General features: G+C 28.2%; 1 protein-coding gene across 2 annotated transcripts in view; it reads right to left on the bottom strand.

The window, feature by feature from the left end:
• Window positions 1-17,913, bottom strand: part of LOC122506616 (probable E3 ubiquitin-protein ligase bre1) — a 66,445-nt gene that overhangs the window by 45,625 nt on the left and 2,907 nt on the right. For both annotated transcript variants that reach the window (XM_043618912.1, XM_043618913.1), the window contains exon 2: window positions 15,398-17,022. In XM_043618912.1, coding sequence (XP_043474847.1) covers window positions 15,398-16,905 — 1,508 coding nt within the window. In that variant the 5' untranslated portion in view covers window positions 16,906-17,022. The remainder of the gene's footprint in view (window positions 1-15,397; window positions 17,023-17,913) is intronic.

Here is a 17,913-nt window from a genome sequence, read left to right on the forward strand (position 1 = left end):
GCCGGATACCAAGGGTGACTGAAGAGCAGTGCGGCAAATGTACGAGGGGGGTGTTTGAAAATGTTGATGCAGAAAGAGAATATAGACGAACGACAACGACGACGAAAAAGGGGAAAAGGAGAACTCGACGTCGGGTTTTGGTAGCGCCAACTGGTAACCATCGCATCCGCCATTTTGTCTTCAAAATCCTCCTCTCCATCGACCTTATTCTCCGGCAATAAATATGACGTCATTCTAAATTTTTCTTCTCCTATTTTCTCATTAAATTAATTTCGTTTTTCAATTTCAAAAAGTACGAATTAGAAATTTATAACTTCTATTTGATGATGAAGAATATTTTTTCACTTTTTCTCTATATGCTTTTAATAATAGTTTTTTTTTTGGCGACTTTTTTTTAAAAAAAATTGTTAATTAGGGTAAATTGAAAATTGTTCCTATTTTCGAAAAAATGAAGAAAAAGGGAACAAAACGCAATGAAAGATGAAGTATCGATCGACTCGCGAATGCCTATTTTTATCACGGTCAGACACCGATAAATGAATTTCCGATTTGCTTTATCACTCTCTTCCTCATTATAAAACGTTTATTTCTGGTCGCTGAAAAAAAAGCCGGAATGCGAAATTCTAAAAATGACTTTACTAATTCTTTCTGATTGCAATTTTTATTTAGAAAAAAAAAGAGTTTTTTTAGTTATATAGTTTGTTAAGTTAATATTAGGTTTATTAAGTTAATATTCCCGAGTCGAAATTTAGACCCTACTTAGCCTCTAAAAATGTAGGGCTTATTCAGGTTTAGCAGTCGTAAAGTAGGGTCTGATTTCAATACAATTTTTAAAAACTAGACCCTCCTTTGACTCCCAAAACAGGCTGAAATTTGCCAATCTTCCATTTGGAGAAGCAAAGGAGGGTCTACTTCTAAGAAACCTATACCGTACTTTTATACCTCGTAGACCCTACTTTCATACTCCTAGACCCTACAATTAGAAAAAGAAAAATTTGAAGATTTGCTCAGATTCAATTGAAGCACTTGGGATGAGTAAAAGTGGAATTTTATGTGTTTTATAGCGTCTATATACACGAAGTGTATATAGACGCTATAAAACACATCAGTATTTATGAATTTGGAGTACTTTTTGCATTTGCAGTGTTTCAAGTAATGCATTAAAAAATAATTCAAAATTTTCTTTTAGAATGTAGGGTCTAGGAGTATGAAAGTAGGGTCTACGAGGTTTAAAAGTACGGTATAGGTTTCTTAGAAGTAGACCCTCCTTTGCTTCTCCAAATGGAAGATTGGCAAATTTCCGCCTATTTTGGGAGTCAAAGTAGGGTCTAATCGTATTAGAATTAGACCCTACTTTACTACTCCTAACACTCAATAGCCCCTGAAAATTCAGGGTGAAAGTAGGGCTTAAATTTCGACTCGGGTTGTTATTAAGTTAATATTGTTATTAAGTTAATAGTTAGTTTTAATTTCGCTAAAATAGTAATGGGAGAATTTTTAAAATATGAAAAATATGAGAAAAAAGGGTGAAAAGAGAGGAAGGAGAGAAAGAAAATATTATCTGGAGAGGATTTTTGATGATGCCACTGCGAGTACCTTTTCGATTTGTAAAGACGTGTAAATTACTTGTTGGACATTTGTTCCCCGTTGTGCTTGGCTCATTTCCCTGATGAGAGAGGAGAGAGAGAGAGAGATGAAGAAAGAGTGATGAGGGAGAGAGAAACTGGACGCCAGGTAGAAGGCTAAGACCCTCTCTCACAGTATATATACAGTAATGACGGAAATTGTTCTTTAAATGGGTCAGAGAAGGCGAAAATGCAAAATCTTTCCTGTTACAGGTCATTGCGTTAGTGTCAAACCATTTCCGAGTGGATTTTTCCAAATCCTTTAAGTAATTTTGATTATTTATTAATTGCTACACTTCAAGTATTCTATAATACTAGCAATAATGCTGATTCTGATTTATTTTTATTCAGATTCGAATTTATACCCTGTTCCACTATTTTTGTTCCAAAAAATAATGAATCCTTAATTTTAAATCTGTTGGGCGAATTTTAATTTTGAATCTGTTAGGCATCTGCCTAACAGATTCAAAATTAAAATTCGCCCAATAGATTTAAAATTAATAATGATTCGATTGCACTAAACTTCAATTTGATTTTGTTACACTCATCTTAATTTTGATTTTTGTTCAATTTTTGATTCTTATTCTGTTGCATCAACATTATTGCTGATTAGGTTGCATCATTTCTAAAGCAGATTCTCTTTTACTAATTCCAATTCTAATTTTGTTGCACCAAAAGATTAATTTTGATCTGTTGCACTAATCTTAATCATCATTTCTAATTTTCATTCTTTGCACCAACATTTATTTTGATTCTGTTGCATAAATTCTAATATCAATTCTGTTACCCTAATCCAAATTTTATTTTGTTGTTTTTACTTTAATTCAGTAATTTTAATTTCAAGTTCATGTCCGTTGCACTAATATTAATTAAAACTTTGTTGCACTAATTCTAACTTATTTTAATGATGTCCTTTTGAAATCAATTCGGCTGCACAACTATTATTTTTAACTTTGTAGCACTAATTTTAATATAAAAGGATTGTGTTAGTGTTGCTCTAATTCCAATTTGAGAACAGTTGCAGCAATATTAATTTTGATTCTATCGAACTAATCGTATTTTTGATTCTGTTGTATTAATTTCAATTTTCAATTCTGTTGCACAACTATTAACTCTGATTTTTTTAGACTAATCCTAAAGTTGATTTCATTACACTGATCCTAAAATTAATTTTGTCACACAAATCCTAAAGTTCATTTTGTCACATTAATCTCAAGTTTGATTCTGTTGCACCAATCCTAGTAGTAGTAGTTTAAAACTTTTACTACTAGTACTAGTCTATTACTAGTCTACTAGTCTAGTCTAAAACTACTAGTAGTAGTATTAGTCTAAAACTTTTACTACTAGTCTACTACTATTATTACTGCTAGTAGTTCAATAATACTAGTAAAAATAGGATAGTAGTATTACTACTAGTCTAATACTATCACTACTAGTAGTAGTCTAATACTAGTCTAGTCTAATAATAGTCTTGTCTAATACTAGTAGTAGCAGTCTAAAATTTTTACTACTGGCAGTAGTCTATTCCTACTACTAGTCTAATACTATTATTACTACTAGTAGTTTGATACTACTAGTAAAAGAATGTAGTAATACTACTAGTCTAATACTATCACTACTAGTAGTAGTCTAATACTAGTCTAGTCTAATAATAGTCTTGTATAATACTAGTAGTAGCAGTCTAATATTTTTACTACTGGCAGTAGTCTATTCCTACTACTAGTCTGATACTATTACTACTACTAGTAGTTTAATATTACTAGTAAAAGAAGGGTGGTAATACTACTAGTATAATACTATTATTACTAATAGTAGTCTAATACTACCACTACTAGTAGTAGTCTAATTCTATCACTACTAGTAGCAGTCTAATACACTAGTAGTAGTAGTTTACTAGTAGTAACTTTTACTACTAGCTGTAGTCTATTACTACTAGTCTAATTACTAGTAAAAGGAGGGTAGTATTACTACTAGTCTAATACTATTACTACTAGTAGTAGTATTACTACTAGTCTAATACTATTACTACTAGTAGTAATCTAATACTAGTAGTGGTCTAAAACTTTTACTACTAGCAGTAGTCTATTCCTAGTACAAGTCTAATACTTTTATTACTACTAGTAGTTTAATACTATTAGTAAAAGAAGGATAATACTACTACTACTAGTCTATACTATTATTACTAATAGCAGTCTAATACTATCACTACTAGTAGTTGTCTAACTCTATTACTACAAGTAGTAGTCTAATACTAGTCTAGTTTAATACTTATTCCTAATACTAGTCTAGTTTAATACTTATTCCTAGTACTAGTCTAATACTATTATTACTACTAGTAGTTTAATACTACTAGTAAAAGAAGGGTAGTACTACTGCTAGTCTAATACTATTATTACTAATAGTAGTCTAATACTACCACTACTAGTAGTAGTCTAATTCTATCACTACTAGTAGCAGTCTAATACACTAGTAGTAGTTTACTAGTAGTAACTTTTACTACTAGCTGTAGTCTATTACTACTAGTCTAATTACTAGTAAAAGGAGGGTAGTATTACTACTAGTCTAATACTATTACTACTAGTAGTAGTATTACTACTAGTCTAATACTATTACTACTAGTCTAATACTATTACTACTAGTAGTAATCTAATACTAGTAGTGGTCTAAAACTTTTACTACTAGCAGTAGTCTATTCCTAGTACTAGTCTAATACTTTTATTACTACTAGTAGTTTAATACTACTAGTAAAAGAAGGATAATACTACTACTACTAGTCTATACTATTATTACTAATAGCAGTCTAATACTACCACTACTAGTAGTTGTCTAACTCTATTACTACAAGTAGTAGTCTAATACTAGTCTAGTTTAATACTTATTCCTAGTACTAGTCTAATAATATTATTACTACTAGTTGTTTAATACTACTAGTAAAAGAAGGGTAGTACTACTGCTAGTCTAATACTATTATTACCAATAGTAGTCTATTGCTACCACTACTAGTAGTAGTCTAATTCTATCATTACTAGTAGTAGTCTAATACTAGTCTAGTTTAATACTACTAGTAGTTGTCTAAAACTTTTACTACTAGCTATAGTATATTACTACTAGTCTAATACTATTATTACTACTAGTAGTTTTATAAAGTAGTTAGTAGTTTAATAAAGGAGGGTAGTACTACTACTAGTCTAATACTATTACTACTAGTAGTAGTCTAATTCTACAAATACTAGTTGTAGCCTCATGCTACTAATACTAGTAAAAGGAGGGTACTACTACTACTAGTCTAATACCTCTTTTTACTAGTAAAAAGAGGGTAAAAATTTATGAATTTTTCGAAAACATAAATTGAAGATTGAAAATTTAATCAAAGTGTACATCGATTATATTTCTGTTTTCTCGTATCTATATGTTTGTGCATGTGTGAGTACAGAGCAGATGAAACGGTTCACAAGAGCGTCCTCTGGCCCCTTTCCAGTTGGTACCCATTTCCAAGGTCGTTTTATTTTTGGAATAGTTCGGCAACCAAGTCCTATGTATAATACACGTACCAATTTCAGTGGTCTCGGATTTCGCTTGGAAAAGTTATTTCTCAGAATTTTATTTTCTTAAGTGTAGAAATGACCTCTCTCTCTCTCTCTCTTTCTCTCTTTTTCTCACACAATCCAAGGCATTTTTGAAACTTTGCAACCGCGCGCTTAACACATCTGGCGACCAAATTTTCTTTTTCCTCTTCAATTTTTCTCTCTCTTTTTCCCTCCATTTTCTCTCACACTCACACTCTCTCTTTCTCTCTCCCTCTCTTATGTCGACTGTGAAAAGGGCGGATTAGCAATGATATTATTCTCGGGTAGAGAAGCAGGTATGTTCGCGCGTCAAGGTTGAGATTAGGTTCTCATTCTATATATATAAAGTATTAGAGGCGAAAAATATTTTTTGCACTATTCCTGTCTTTTTTCCTTTTTCACCTCTGTTTCTCTTTATTTCTCTCTTTCTTCTTCTCTATTTCTCGAAAAATTTTAATTCTACGCAATTTGGCAAATGGTTTTTTTTTAATAATATTTCTATGGAAAAAGATTTGTTGTCACATTATTTTGAGCGTAATAGAAAAATGGAAAACTAAAAAGAAAAATTAAGGAAGAGGTTGACTGTTGCATTGAATATTAATTGATAAGATTTGGTAGTAACTGATGATATATACAATTTGATACCAATGGACACGATATGGTACCAATTGATATGATTTGGTATCAACTTTCTGATACAATTCGAGACTCATTACGTACACTATTTCGATTCAATTCGTTAACAATATAATTTAATTCAGTCAAAATTTTATCAAATTTTGGACAATTTAGCATTAGTTTGATTCAATTCGATAAAAATTTGATTCAATTTGTTACAAATTTAATTCAATTCAGTAAGAATTTTATAGAATTTTTAACAATTTGTCATCAATTTATTTGATTCAATTCGTTAAAAATTAAATTCAGTTCGGTAATAATCGGTAATAATTTGATTTAAATCGGTAAAAATTTGATTGAATTTTGGCCAATTTGGCATCAATTAGATTCAATTCGTCAAATATTTAATAGAATGTTTGACAATGTGTCATCAACTTGATTCAATTCGGTAAAAATTTGATAGAATTTTTAACAATTTGCATCAATTTGCTTCAATTCGTTAAAAATTTAATTTAATTCAAACAAAATTTGATAAAATTTTGAACAATTTGTCATCAATTTGATTTAATTCGTTAAAAATTTAATTCAATTCGGTAAAAATATTTTATTCAATTCGTTAAAAATTTAATTTAATTCAGTGAAAATTTAATTCAATTCGTTAAAAATTTGATAGAATTTTGGACAATTTGGCATCAATTTGATTTAATTCGGAAAAAATTTGATAGAATTTTTGACAATTCGCCATCAAATGGATTCAATTTTTTAAAAATTTGATAGAATTTTTGACAATTATCATCAATTTAATTTAATTCAGTCAAAATTCGATAACATTTTGGACAATTTGGCATCAATTTGATTTAATTAGTTAAAAGTTTGATTCAATTGGTTACAACAATTTAAAACAATTTGGTAATTAATAAAATAATAATTTAATATAATTTGATATCAATTGAATACCATTTCATATCAATCAATACAAATTGATAATAACAATTGATACAATTAAATTCAATTTCGTTGAATTTTGATGTAGTTGGACAATTTGATATCAATTTGATTCAATTTGCTAATAGTTTCATTCAATTGGCTACCAATTGTATACAATTGGGTAAAATTTTTACACAAATCGGATAACAATTTTATAATATATTATATTTGAATGCAATTAGCAAAATACAAAATGATTGATACAATTGAATTCAATTTCGTTAAACTTTGATAGAATTGAACAATATTGGATATTAATTTGATTCAATTCGTTCACAGTTTGATTCAATTGGGTGACAATTTTATACAATTTGGACAAAATTGGTATCAATTTAAAATAATCCAGTCAATATGACCCAATTGAAGGCAATTTGTCACATAAATTTCATTTAATTCCTTAAATTTTAATACAATTTGAAATAAATTCAATTAAAATCCTTAAAAATTTGATACAACCTGAGTCAATTTATTATCATCAGTTTTATTCAATTGGTTAAAATTTCTCTGATAACAATTTGCATATATTTTGAAAAGAAGAAATAAACCAGTAGAAGAATTGAAGCAGTTGAAAATTTCGTAAAATAATATATTGATTTTTTTTTTTTTTTTTTTGATAGGTGATTAAAATTCTTGGTTTTTGAAAAAGGGGAAAAATTGAGGCGTTGATCGGTTAGCTGAGTATATATATATATATATTATATATAGCTACCACTATTATAAGAAAGAAGTAAAAGTTTATTTTTGATTCTAAGAATTTCTAACGAAATGTGGACACCACAGGTCATCGTGAAACCATGAAAAAATGTGGCAAGCGGATTTATCGAGAGTTTTTGATGTTTGGCAATTTTTATAACATTTAGAAAAATTGCTAAAGTAAAAGAAATTTTGCTGTAAAATTAAAAAATTTTAAAATTTTAAATAAAAATTTTTTTTTTTAATTGCTTTGAAACAATTTTGGTATCAAATTGAGACGAAAAAAGTATCAAAACTGTTGCTTTGCAATTCTAATTTTGATACGTTTTTCGTCTCAATTTGTTACCCTTAGAAAAACTGTGAGGTGATTCAAAATTTTTGCCTTTTTGGTTTTTGAAAGAAGCATAGGGTAAAAAATTAAAAGAAGAAAAACAAAGAAAAAACATTAGAAAATTTAGAAGAAAAATCGAAGTACAATCGAAAAAGAAAAACCAAGAAAATATGTCAAATGCAGAGTGAGTAAAAAAAAATATTAAAATACAGAATTCATTGAACTACTATACTAATCATACTACTTCATCGCATATGCAACCAGACAGAATTTGCTGATACCACTAACGAAATGGCATTTTGGTCCCCCTTCAAGCGCACAACACGCATATATATATATATATGAAAAATGTGCCTTCATGCCGAATAACACAGTCCACATGGACATGCCTCATATACAAATAAACTTTACAACCCGAAAGATCCCCCTCTTCTCTCCCCCACCCCCTCCGCTCTCCTATATCTTAGAGGACCGACATCTGGTCGAGAAAGCTACCTCTATCGACTTTTTTTTCAAGGGAAAGAACCACAAAGGCCGTTTCCCCATCCACTTCTTCTTCTTCTTCTTCTTCTTCGCTTCTTCGAGGGAGACCAAAACCCAAAGTAGCTGCTTCCTATCCAATAACTGAGAAATATTGGTACCAAGTACGAAGTAAATTAAATATTCCTTTTCAGTACGAATTTTTGTTGGGAGAAAAACGGAAAAGTGACTTTAAGTAGGTACTTTATGACATTTGTTGTAAAAATGGATTTTTTTTTTGGTTAGTTTTAGAAAATAAAGACTCGAAGCTAAGTGGAATATAAAGTTAGTTGAAGTTACAAACTTTTTAAGTTTGTAGAGATTTGCAATTTTTTTTTTCGTTTATAACGTTTAGGGTTTGTGACTAGAAATTTTATTTTATGAATATTTAAAAAAATAAGTTAAGAACAGGAAATTATTCTTGGAAGTATTGTTTTCTTTGAGACATTAAAAATGATACCAACTTGTTAGCGAATTGTATCAAATTTATACCAAATTGCTACCAAATTGTACTTAATTGGTACTAAATTGTACTACATTGGTACCAATTTTTCAACGAGTTAAACTTAATTGGTTCCAAATTTAATAATTTGTACTAAATAGAGACAAAGTTGTACGAAATTATGGTACCCAATTGACACAGAGTTTTACTAACTTAGTACCAAATTCTACTAAATTGGTACCAATTTTTCATCGAATTGTACTTAATTGGTTACAAATTTCACTAAATTCGTAACGAATATTTAGTACAATTTGTTACCAATTTAGTACAACTTGGTACATATACAACTTGGTAAAAATTTGGTACCAATTTAATAGAATTTGGTACCAATTTTATCCCAATTTTATACCAAATTTGATCAATCGATAATTAATTATAAATTTTGTAACAATCTATCTATTTTATGACTTTGTTTTATTTATGACCCACTTTCGTTTTATTTATTTAATGGTATTACGACCAACCATCCTTTACCTCAAATTTATAAAATAATAGAGTCACAAAATAAATTTAAAGTAAATAAACCCTAAAATGAATTTTACGACCGAAATTTATTTTGTGACCCTCTATTTATTTTACGACCCATTTTCCATTTGACGCTTCTTAATAATAATGACTATTTTTGTATATTTTTAGATGAATATTTATTTTACGACTTCTATTCATTTTATGACCCTATTTTCAAATTGTGTCCTTTAATTACTTTATAATAAACTTTTATTTTAATTTTTTCTTTTCTTTAACAAATTATTCACTTTGGTAAATTTTGTGGCCCTTTGTTTTATTTACGACCCACTTTCGTTTTATGTCCTTACATTTACTTTACGGTTTCCTTTTATAGTTTCATTATTTTCTCAACAATGTTCGTTTATCTAGAATTTAGAATTAAATAAAGAGTCACAAAATAAATTTGGTCGTAAAATGAATCTTACGACCATTGTTCCTTTACTTAGAATTCATTAATAGTCACAAAATAAATTTAGGTCGTTACGTAAATCTTACAACCATTGGTCCTTTTCTTAGAATTTGTAAATAGAGAGTCACAAACTTAACTTAGGTCGTAAAATAAATCTTACGACCAATGTTCCTTTATTTAGAATTTATAATGTAATAGAGAATAACAAAATAAATTTGGGTCGTAAAATTTATTTTACGACTGAAATTTATTTTATAGTCCTCTATTTATTTTACGACCAATATTCTTATGACGCCTCGGAATATTATTTACTATTTTTGTTCATTTTTGACCGATTTTTCTATTTATTTTACGAAATTTTACTTAAATTTATTTTATGTCCCTCTATTTATTTTACGACCAATTTCAGTTTGACGCCTCTTAATATTATTATTTACCTATTTTTATGATGATTTTTCGATTAATGTTTACTTTATGACCTCTGTAGTCATTTTACGACCCACACTTGTGCTTCGTGTTTTTTAATTAATTTTACGATTGATTCTTATTTTATTTATTTTATGGTCTTTGTTTACTGCTTTTTTCTTTAAAGTTGCTTTGTTTATTTTATGACCTTTTTCTTCTTTAACAATTTATTCACTTTTGTAAATTTTTTAGCCCTTTGTTTTATTTACAACCACCTCTTCGTTTTATGTCCTTACATTTATTTTACGGTTTACTTATAGTTTCACTTTTTCTCACCAATGTTCATTTACCTGGAATTTATAATTATATAAAGAGTCACAAAATAAATTTTAGTCGTAAAATGAATCTTACGAACATTGTTCCTTTACTTAGAATTCATGAATAATCACAAAATAAATTTAGGTCGTGAAATGAATCTTACGACCATTGATCCTTTACTTAGAATTTGTAAATAGAGAGTCACAAACTTAATTTAGGTCGTAAAATGAATCTTACGACCAATATTTCTTTACTTAGAATTTATAATGTGAGAGAATCATAAAATAAATTTGGGTCGAAACATTTACTTTACGACTAAAATTTATTTTATGACTATAAAATTTGGGTCGTAAAATTAATTTTATGTCCCTCTATTTATTTTACGACCAATTTTCGTTTGACGCCTCTGAATATTATTATTGACCATTTTTGTTTATTTTTCAACCAATTTTTAAATTTATTTTATGACTTAAATTTATTTTATGGCCCTCTATTTATTTTACGACCAATTTTCGTTTGACGCCTCTGAATATTATTATTATTATTTACCATTTTTGTTTATTTTTCGACCGATTTTTAAATTTATTTTATGACTTAAATTTATTTTATGGCCCTCTATTTATTTTACGACCTATTTTCGTTTGACGCCTCTTAAATATTATTGTTTGCCTATTTTGATGATTATTTTTCGATGAATATTTACTTTATGACCTCTGTAGTTATTTTACGACCCGCACTTTCCCTTCGGGTTCTTCAATTAATTTTACGATTGATTCTTATTTTAATTATTTTATGACCTTTGTTTACAAATTTTTTTCTTTAAATTTGCTATTTTCTTTTATTTTATGACCACATAAGGCCCTGAAATGTGTATTTTTGAATAAAATTTACAAGTTTCAGATTAGCAGAGAAATTATCACCTTGGTAACTGCAGTATATTAACATTTTGCGTATATATAATTATAAATTATAATACCTTGAAATTATTTTAGTTTATTGAATATATATATATAAAGAAGTTGTGCGTGCTTTTGGCGTATTTGGAATCATCATGATCATCATCATCATCATCACGCAGTTGTAACCAGCTGCGCTATTGTATACTTGACTTAAAGCATGTTACCTCGACCTCGATACGAGCATCTTCTAGAAAGAGTGAGAAAGAGAGAGGGAGGGATTCACTCCCACAAAAAAATTTTTTTTTTTTAAACATTGTGAAAATATGTTGAAATTCTTTTTTTTTTTCTTTTTTTTTATTAACTCATTCGATTAGTTATAGGGAAAATTAAAAAAATCTTTGCGTCAATGTCATGTCGCGTAGTTCTTTTCTTGGAAAAACTTAGGATTGAAATTTGACCTTTTTTTGTCCTTGAAACCTCGACGATTTTTTTTCTCTCTCTCTCTCTCTCTCTTTTGTTCATTCAGTCTCTCTTTCTCTCTTGTTCCTAAGTCTCAAGTGCGTTATCTCCAACGCAACGCGCCACAAAGTGAACCAACGCAGTGGCATTCAATGTTTTAACATGAGACACCAACTGTATAAAGTGAGACCTTGTACTTTGATCGTTGATTGTGAAAGCACAAGAAAAAAAAGTCGTATGATTACTTTAAAAGCCATCGTGACATTTTTATCATTTCCCGTTGGGAGGGAAATCGAAAGAAAAACTTCTTTTTCAATTTTGTGAAAAAAAAATTTTTTTTTGCAGTCAAAAAATTGTTTTTAGCTAAAAACAAAATTATTTTCACTTTAAAAAAATTCTGTTTGCAGTCAAACAGAATTTTTTTAGGTTTAAAAAAACTGTTTGCAGTCAAAAAAATTGTTTTCAATTAAAAAAATTGTTTTCAATTAAAAAAATTGTTCTCAATTAAAAAAAAATAGTTTTCAGTTAAAAATAATAGTTAATAGTTTTCTGTTAGTTTATAGTTAATAGTTTTCTGTTTGTAGTAAAAAAAAATTGTTTTTGGTTCAAAAAAAAATTATTTTCAGTTAAAGAAAAACTGTTTACAGTAAAAAAAACTTGTTTTTGGTTTAAAAACGTTGTTTTCAGTTTAAAAAACTGTTTGCAGTAAAAAAAGGTTTTAATTTAAAAAATTTGTTTTCAAATAAAAATTTTTTAATTTAAAAAATTTGTTTTCAAATAAAAATTTTTTAATTTAAAAAATTTGTTTTCAATTAAAAATATTGTTTTCAATTAAAAAAACTGTTTGTAGTAAAAAAAAATGGCTTTCGGTTTAAAAGAATTGTTAGTAGTAAAAAAAAAATTGTTTTCAATTAAAAAAAAAATTGGTTTCAATGAAAAAAATTCTATTCAATTAAAAATAATTGTTGTAAGTTAACAAAAACTGTTTGTAGTCAAAAAGAATTGTTTTTCGGTTTAAAAAAAAATTGTATCCAGTTGAAAAAAATTTAATTTTATTTAAAAAGGTTTCTTAAGTTAACAAAAATTTTTTTAAAGTTTAAATAATTTTCTTCGGTTAAAAGAAAAAAGTGATTTTCAGTGTAGAATTCATTTTAAGTTACAAGAATTGTTTGCAGTTTAAAAAAACTGTTTTCTATATTAAAAAAATGATCTCTTATTATTTAAAAATAATTTTTGTTTATTTTTGCTTCTTTAATTTTCAGAAAATAAATTTTCCCTTCACGAATTAATAAGGGGTCGTCCATATACCACGTGGACACTTTTTTTTGGAGGGGGGGGTTAAAAAAAGTTTGAAAATGTCCACGATCCCATGTATTTTTGTGTTCACAAGGGGGGAGGGGGGGGGGTAAAAATCTTTGAAAAACTGTCCACGTGGTATATGGACGACCCCTAAGGCCAAATGAAATTTTTTATCACCTTTCAAAAAATTATTTTATGCAGCGATTCCAGTTCTCCAACAATTTTTGCACTTTTTGAATTTCGCGCCTTTTCTTTAAAAATTTACCACCATATATTTTAAGAATCGAATTTGAACACGAAATTTAAAAATTAAGCAATTTTTTAGTATTTAATAAATTTTTTTTTAGCTAATCAATCAGATTGTTTAAAAATTTTCATTTTTTTATATTTTAAATTTCCCGCCTTTTTTGTTAAAAAAAATTTTTTTTAGTAGGTATTTTTTCTGCTTTTATTACAAAAGGAGTCTTGATTATTTAAATTTTCCACCATTTTGAAAAAATTAATTTTCTATGTTATCTTTATCGCTTATAATTAAAAAATAATGCAAAAAAAATTATGATTAGCGCGGGAACTTCAAAACAGATTGTTTATAATTAAGCGCATCTTTGATATTTCGCTTTTTTTGTTTTAAACTTTTCCCAAATTTTCAAACATAAATTTATATTTTTTGCATTACTTTATAAAGTTTTGTCAATTGAAACATCCCTAATAATTAAAGTAATAAATTTTTTTTTTCTTATTCATTTCAAATTTCCCTCTTTTTTTAAATCAATTTTTTTATAGTATTTTTCCAACTCTCAAAAGAAAAAGGCAGGGGATGAACAAAAATTCTGGTTCTTTTTTCTTAAAGTTTCAGCATTTTTGGAAAAATAAGTTTTTCATAGTGTTTTCTTTGCTCTTGTGAGAAGCATTGGGAATTTTAACAAAAAGTGAGAGAAATTCAACAAAATTTGTTTTAAACTAATTTTATCAAAAAAGGCGGGAAATTTAAAGAAATAAACATTTTTTAAGTAATTTCCGCCTTTTTTAGAAAAAAATTTGATTATAATTTTGTACATTATAAATTTGGCGTTTATTTTCTAATTTCCCGACTTTTTGAAAAAAATTAATTTTTCTTTTGTAGTTTTCACATTTTTAAAACAAAAAGTGAGAATTCGTAAAAATGCATTCCTTTCTTTTTAAATTTCCCGCCTTTTCTAAAACTTTTTTTTTATACTTTACCCTCTCGTAGGATAAAGGAACAATTATTTATAATATTATTTTTATAAATTGTTTTATTATTCTTTACAGTAAAACAAATTATTTTTATAGTATTTTTACCGTTCTTTTAAAAAAACGGAAATTACAATTTCGTTAAATTTAACGCCTTTTATTGATGATGGAATTAATTTTTTATAACATTTTTCTCGCTGTTATAAAAAAAAACAAAAAGTTTGTTAATTTTTTTTAAATATCCCGACATTTTTTTTTGTAATTAATTTTTTATCGTTTTTTTCCCGCTTTTATTAAAAATTATTTTAAAAAAGTCGAAAATTACTAGAAATGCGTTAATTTATTTAAATTTCCCGCCATTTTTTTAATAAAATTAATTTTTTAAGGTATTTTTGTCGATTTTATTAAAAATTATTTTAAAAAGTCGGGAATTACTAGAAATGTGTTAATTTGTTTAAATTTCCCGCCATTTTTTTTCATAAAATCAATTTTTTAACGTATTTTTCCCGCTTTTATAAAAAAGGCATGAATTATACTAGAAATGCGTTAATTTATTGTTTAAATTTCCCGCCATTTTTTTCATAAAATTAATTTTTTAACGTATTTTTCCCGCTTTTATAAAAAAGACGGGAATTACTAGAAATGCGTTAATGTTTTTAAATTTCCCTCATTATTTTGATACAATTAATTTTTCGTAGTATTTTTCTATAAGAAACACAACTACTAAAATTCGTTCATATTTTTAATTTTCCCGCCCTCTGTTAAAACATTTTTTATTAACATTTTTCAATTTTTTTTTAAACAAAAACCGAAAGTTAGTAAAATGGAACGTTCTTTTTAAATTTCCCGCCTTTTTTTGAATAAAATTATTTTTTCCACATTATTTTTCTTACTATTGTGAAAAGCGCGGGAAATTCAAAAAAATTATAATATTCAAAAATTTATAACGTATTTCATTGCTTAATAGTACAAAAATTATGTGTTTATGAAACAAAAAAAATGTTAAGTCAGTAAATAAATAAGAAATTAATTTTTTTCAAAAACTCACCATTTGATGCTGCGTTTAATAATATGATTAACAATTTTCCGCCTCTTTCGTGACGATGACAATTCAATGGTATCGTTCCGCTTTATTTTTCTCTCATTAATAATTTCCAACACCTCCTCCTCCTGTTCGTCCTCATGATTCTCCCTCTCGCCATCGGAGAAATTTGCATTATCAACATTCGCTGTATTCTCGACCCAACGGGCAACATGATCGTCTGTTGGTAATGTAGATTCTGTACCAAGTTCGTCGTCATTTATCAATTCAGTGACTGCCGTTGGTTCTCCTACAATACCAACAATAAATTTCGGTTCATCCTCAATAGCCTTGAATTCTTCCTCCTCCTCCTCAATTTCTTTTCGTTTCGCCGTTGTCGTCATCATCATTATAGGTGATTCACATTTTACCCCATGACCTTTTAAATTCTCCTCACAATTCAAATTATTAACTTGTAAATTTTGCTTCATTTCTTTTTTATTTATTTCTGTTATTATTTCAGCAATTATTTCTGGTTCATCGTTAATTGGAGTGTTTTCCGTTAATTCTTCCTCCAATACTAATGAAGATTCATTTTCTTCCTCCTGTAAATTATTTACCATTTTTGACTCTATATTTATTTTTTTCGAAGTTTCCAATATTTCAGGAGGTGAAATTTCCGGTTTTGGAGAATTTTGGGGGGAAATTTGACACTCTGGATTTTGTGGAAGAGTTTTTTCCGGTGATTCTATGGGTAAATTGATTAAAAAGCTTGGTATTGGTTCATTTTTGGCGGGATCGCTTGTGATTGGTGCGCTTTCTTCAGAAACGTCTGTGATTGGTGCGCTGTTCTCATCTCCATTATTTTTAGTCTTCTCTTTCCAATTTTCATCAGATTTCTCCTCCTGGTGAATATTTTCCTTCTGAATAGTCAACTTTTCGTTATTTTCCTCCTCCTGAGGCACAAAATCCGTTTTCTTAACCTCCTGATCAATAGTTTCCTTCTCCTTCACTTCCTGTTCAGTTTCTCGATTATTTTCCATTTCCCCTGCCTGATTTTTTTCCACTTCAACCTCAAGTACCATTTTTTCGTCTTTCCTCTTTTCTACTTTTCTTTCCCCCTCCAGTTTATCTCCTTTTTCATTCTCAGAAACCGTCTCCGTATTTTTTTGACTCTCCTGAACCGTTTCTGTATTTTTTCGACTCTCCTGAACCGTTTCCATATTTTTTCGACTCTCCTGAACCGATTCCGTATTTTTTCGAATCTCCTGAACAGTTTCCGTAATTTTTCGACTCTCCTGTTCCGTTTCCGTATTTTTCGGACTCTCCTGTTCCGTTTCCGCAGTTTTCTGATTCTCCTGAACCAGTTCAACAATTGTGGAAGACTTTTGTGATTCCTTATTACTATCAGGACTCAGTGCTTGTGAATCATTACCATTTGCAGTTTTATGATGCGAACAATCGACCAGCGATTTTTTCACCCCCTTCTCCATTTCCGTTTCGAGTGCTGTACTCTCACTTTGATCCTTTGTCATTGTTGTGGATTTAGATAAAAATTTTTGTTGACTTAATAATTCTTCATTTCTCTTTTTGTTGAATCTGCTTCTTGGCACTAATTTTATTTTTTTTCACCTTACACCTTCGATCGGATTCTGAAACAAAAATAAAATATTCTTTTCAGTGTTATTGTCTTAATATAGTGAAAATTAAGTAGATAATTTATAAATATTAGCACAAAATTAGGACAATTTTGAGATATTTGTTTTTCAACATTTGTGAATGGACCTTTAAGCTAGGGAGTTTGCTTTCAGGTTACCATGGTAACGCTCAGGAGTAAGAGAGACAGTCGACCTTAGGGTGCTTTCACAACGGCTTTTTTACACTTTGATCTTTTTTTTTGACAAATTAGTATATTTGTTCCTAAATTCTCAACCTCACATCGTCTGTTACTCAACCGTTACTCTACAAAGGACTCTTTTCTATCGTTATCACAATAATTTTAAATTCCTTAAGAAACTCACATAACCTTAAGCTTTTTTTTACTTTCTGATTACTAAATTATATTTTTAGTTTGCAAAACTCTAAAAGGGGGTTCTTTAAACTACTTAATAAATTTTATATTTTAGCAAATCCCCGCCCCCCTTCTACCTACTCTACAACCAACAAACCAATGTTAATAATAGTAATGACAAAATTAAAAAAAAAAATTGGAAAATAAATAATGATAAATATTGCAATTTAGAAAGCACAGGATTCCAAGGTTAAATAGTACATGAACAAAGAAGAATACACACATGAATTTATATTGTGTATATATACATATATCTACGTATACATATATATATATAGTTATTCGTATAATCAAGTTGATTATTGATCACTGTAATAATTGAATACAGTCCTGGCCCACATAAATGTGTTTGACGTTAATCAACTTTAACAAGGTCTTATTGGTACTATCATATTTAATTAGCAATTACTTTAATTTTTTAAAAAAAATTTCGAAAACAGATTTTGGAAACATGATGATTTTAGATTCATAA

The sequence above is a fragment of the Leptopilina heterotoma genome, unplaced genomic scaffold (assembly GCF_015476425.1).
Source record: "Leptopilina heterotoma isolate Lh14 unplaced genomic scaffold, ASM1547642v1 Lhet_43, whole genome shotgun sequence".
NCBI lineage: Eukaryota > Metazoa > Arthropoda > Insecta > Hymenoptera > Figitidae > Leptopilina > Leptopilina heterotoma.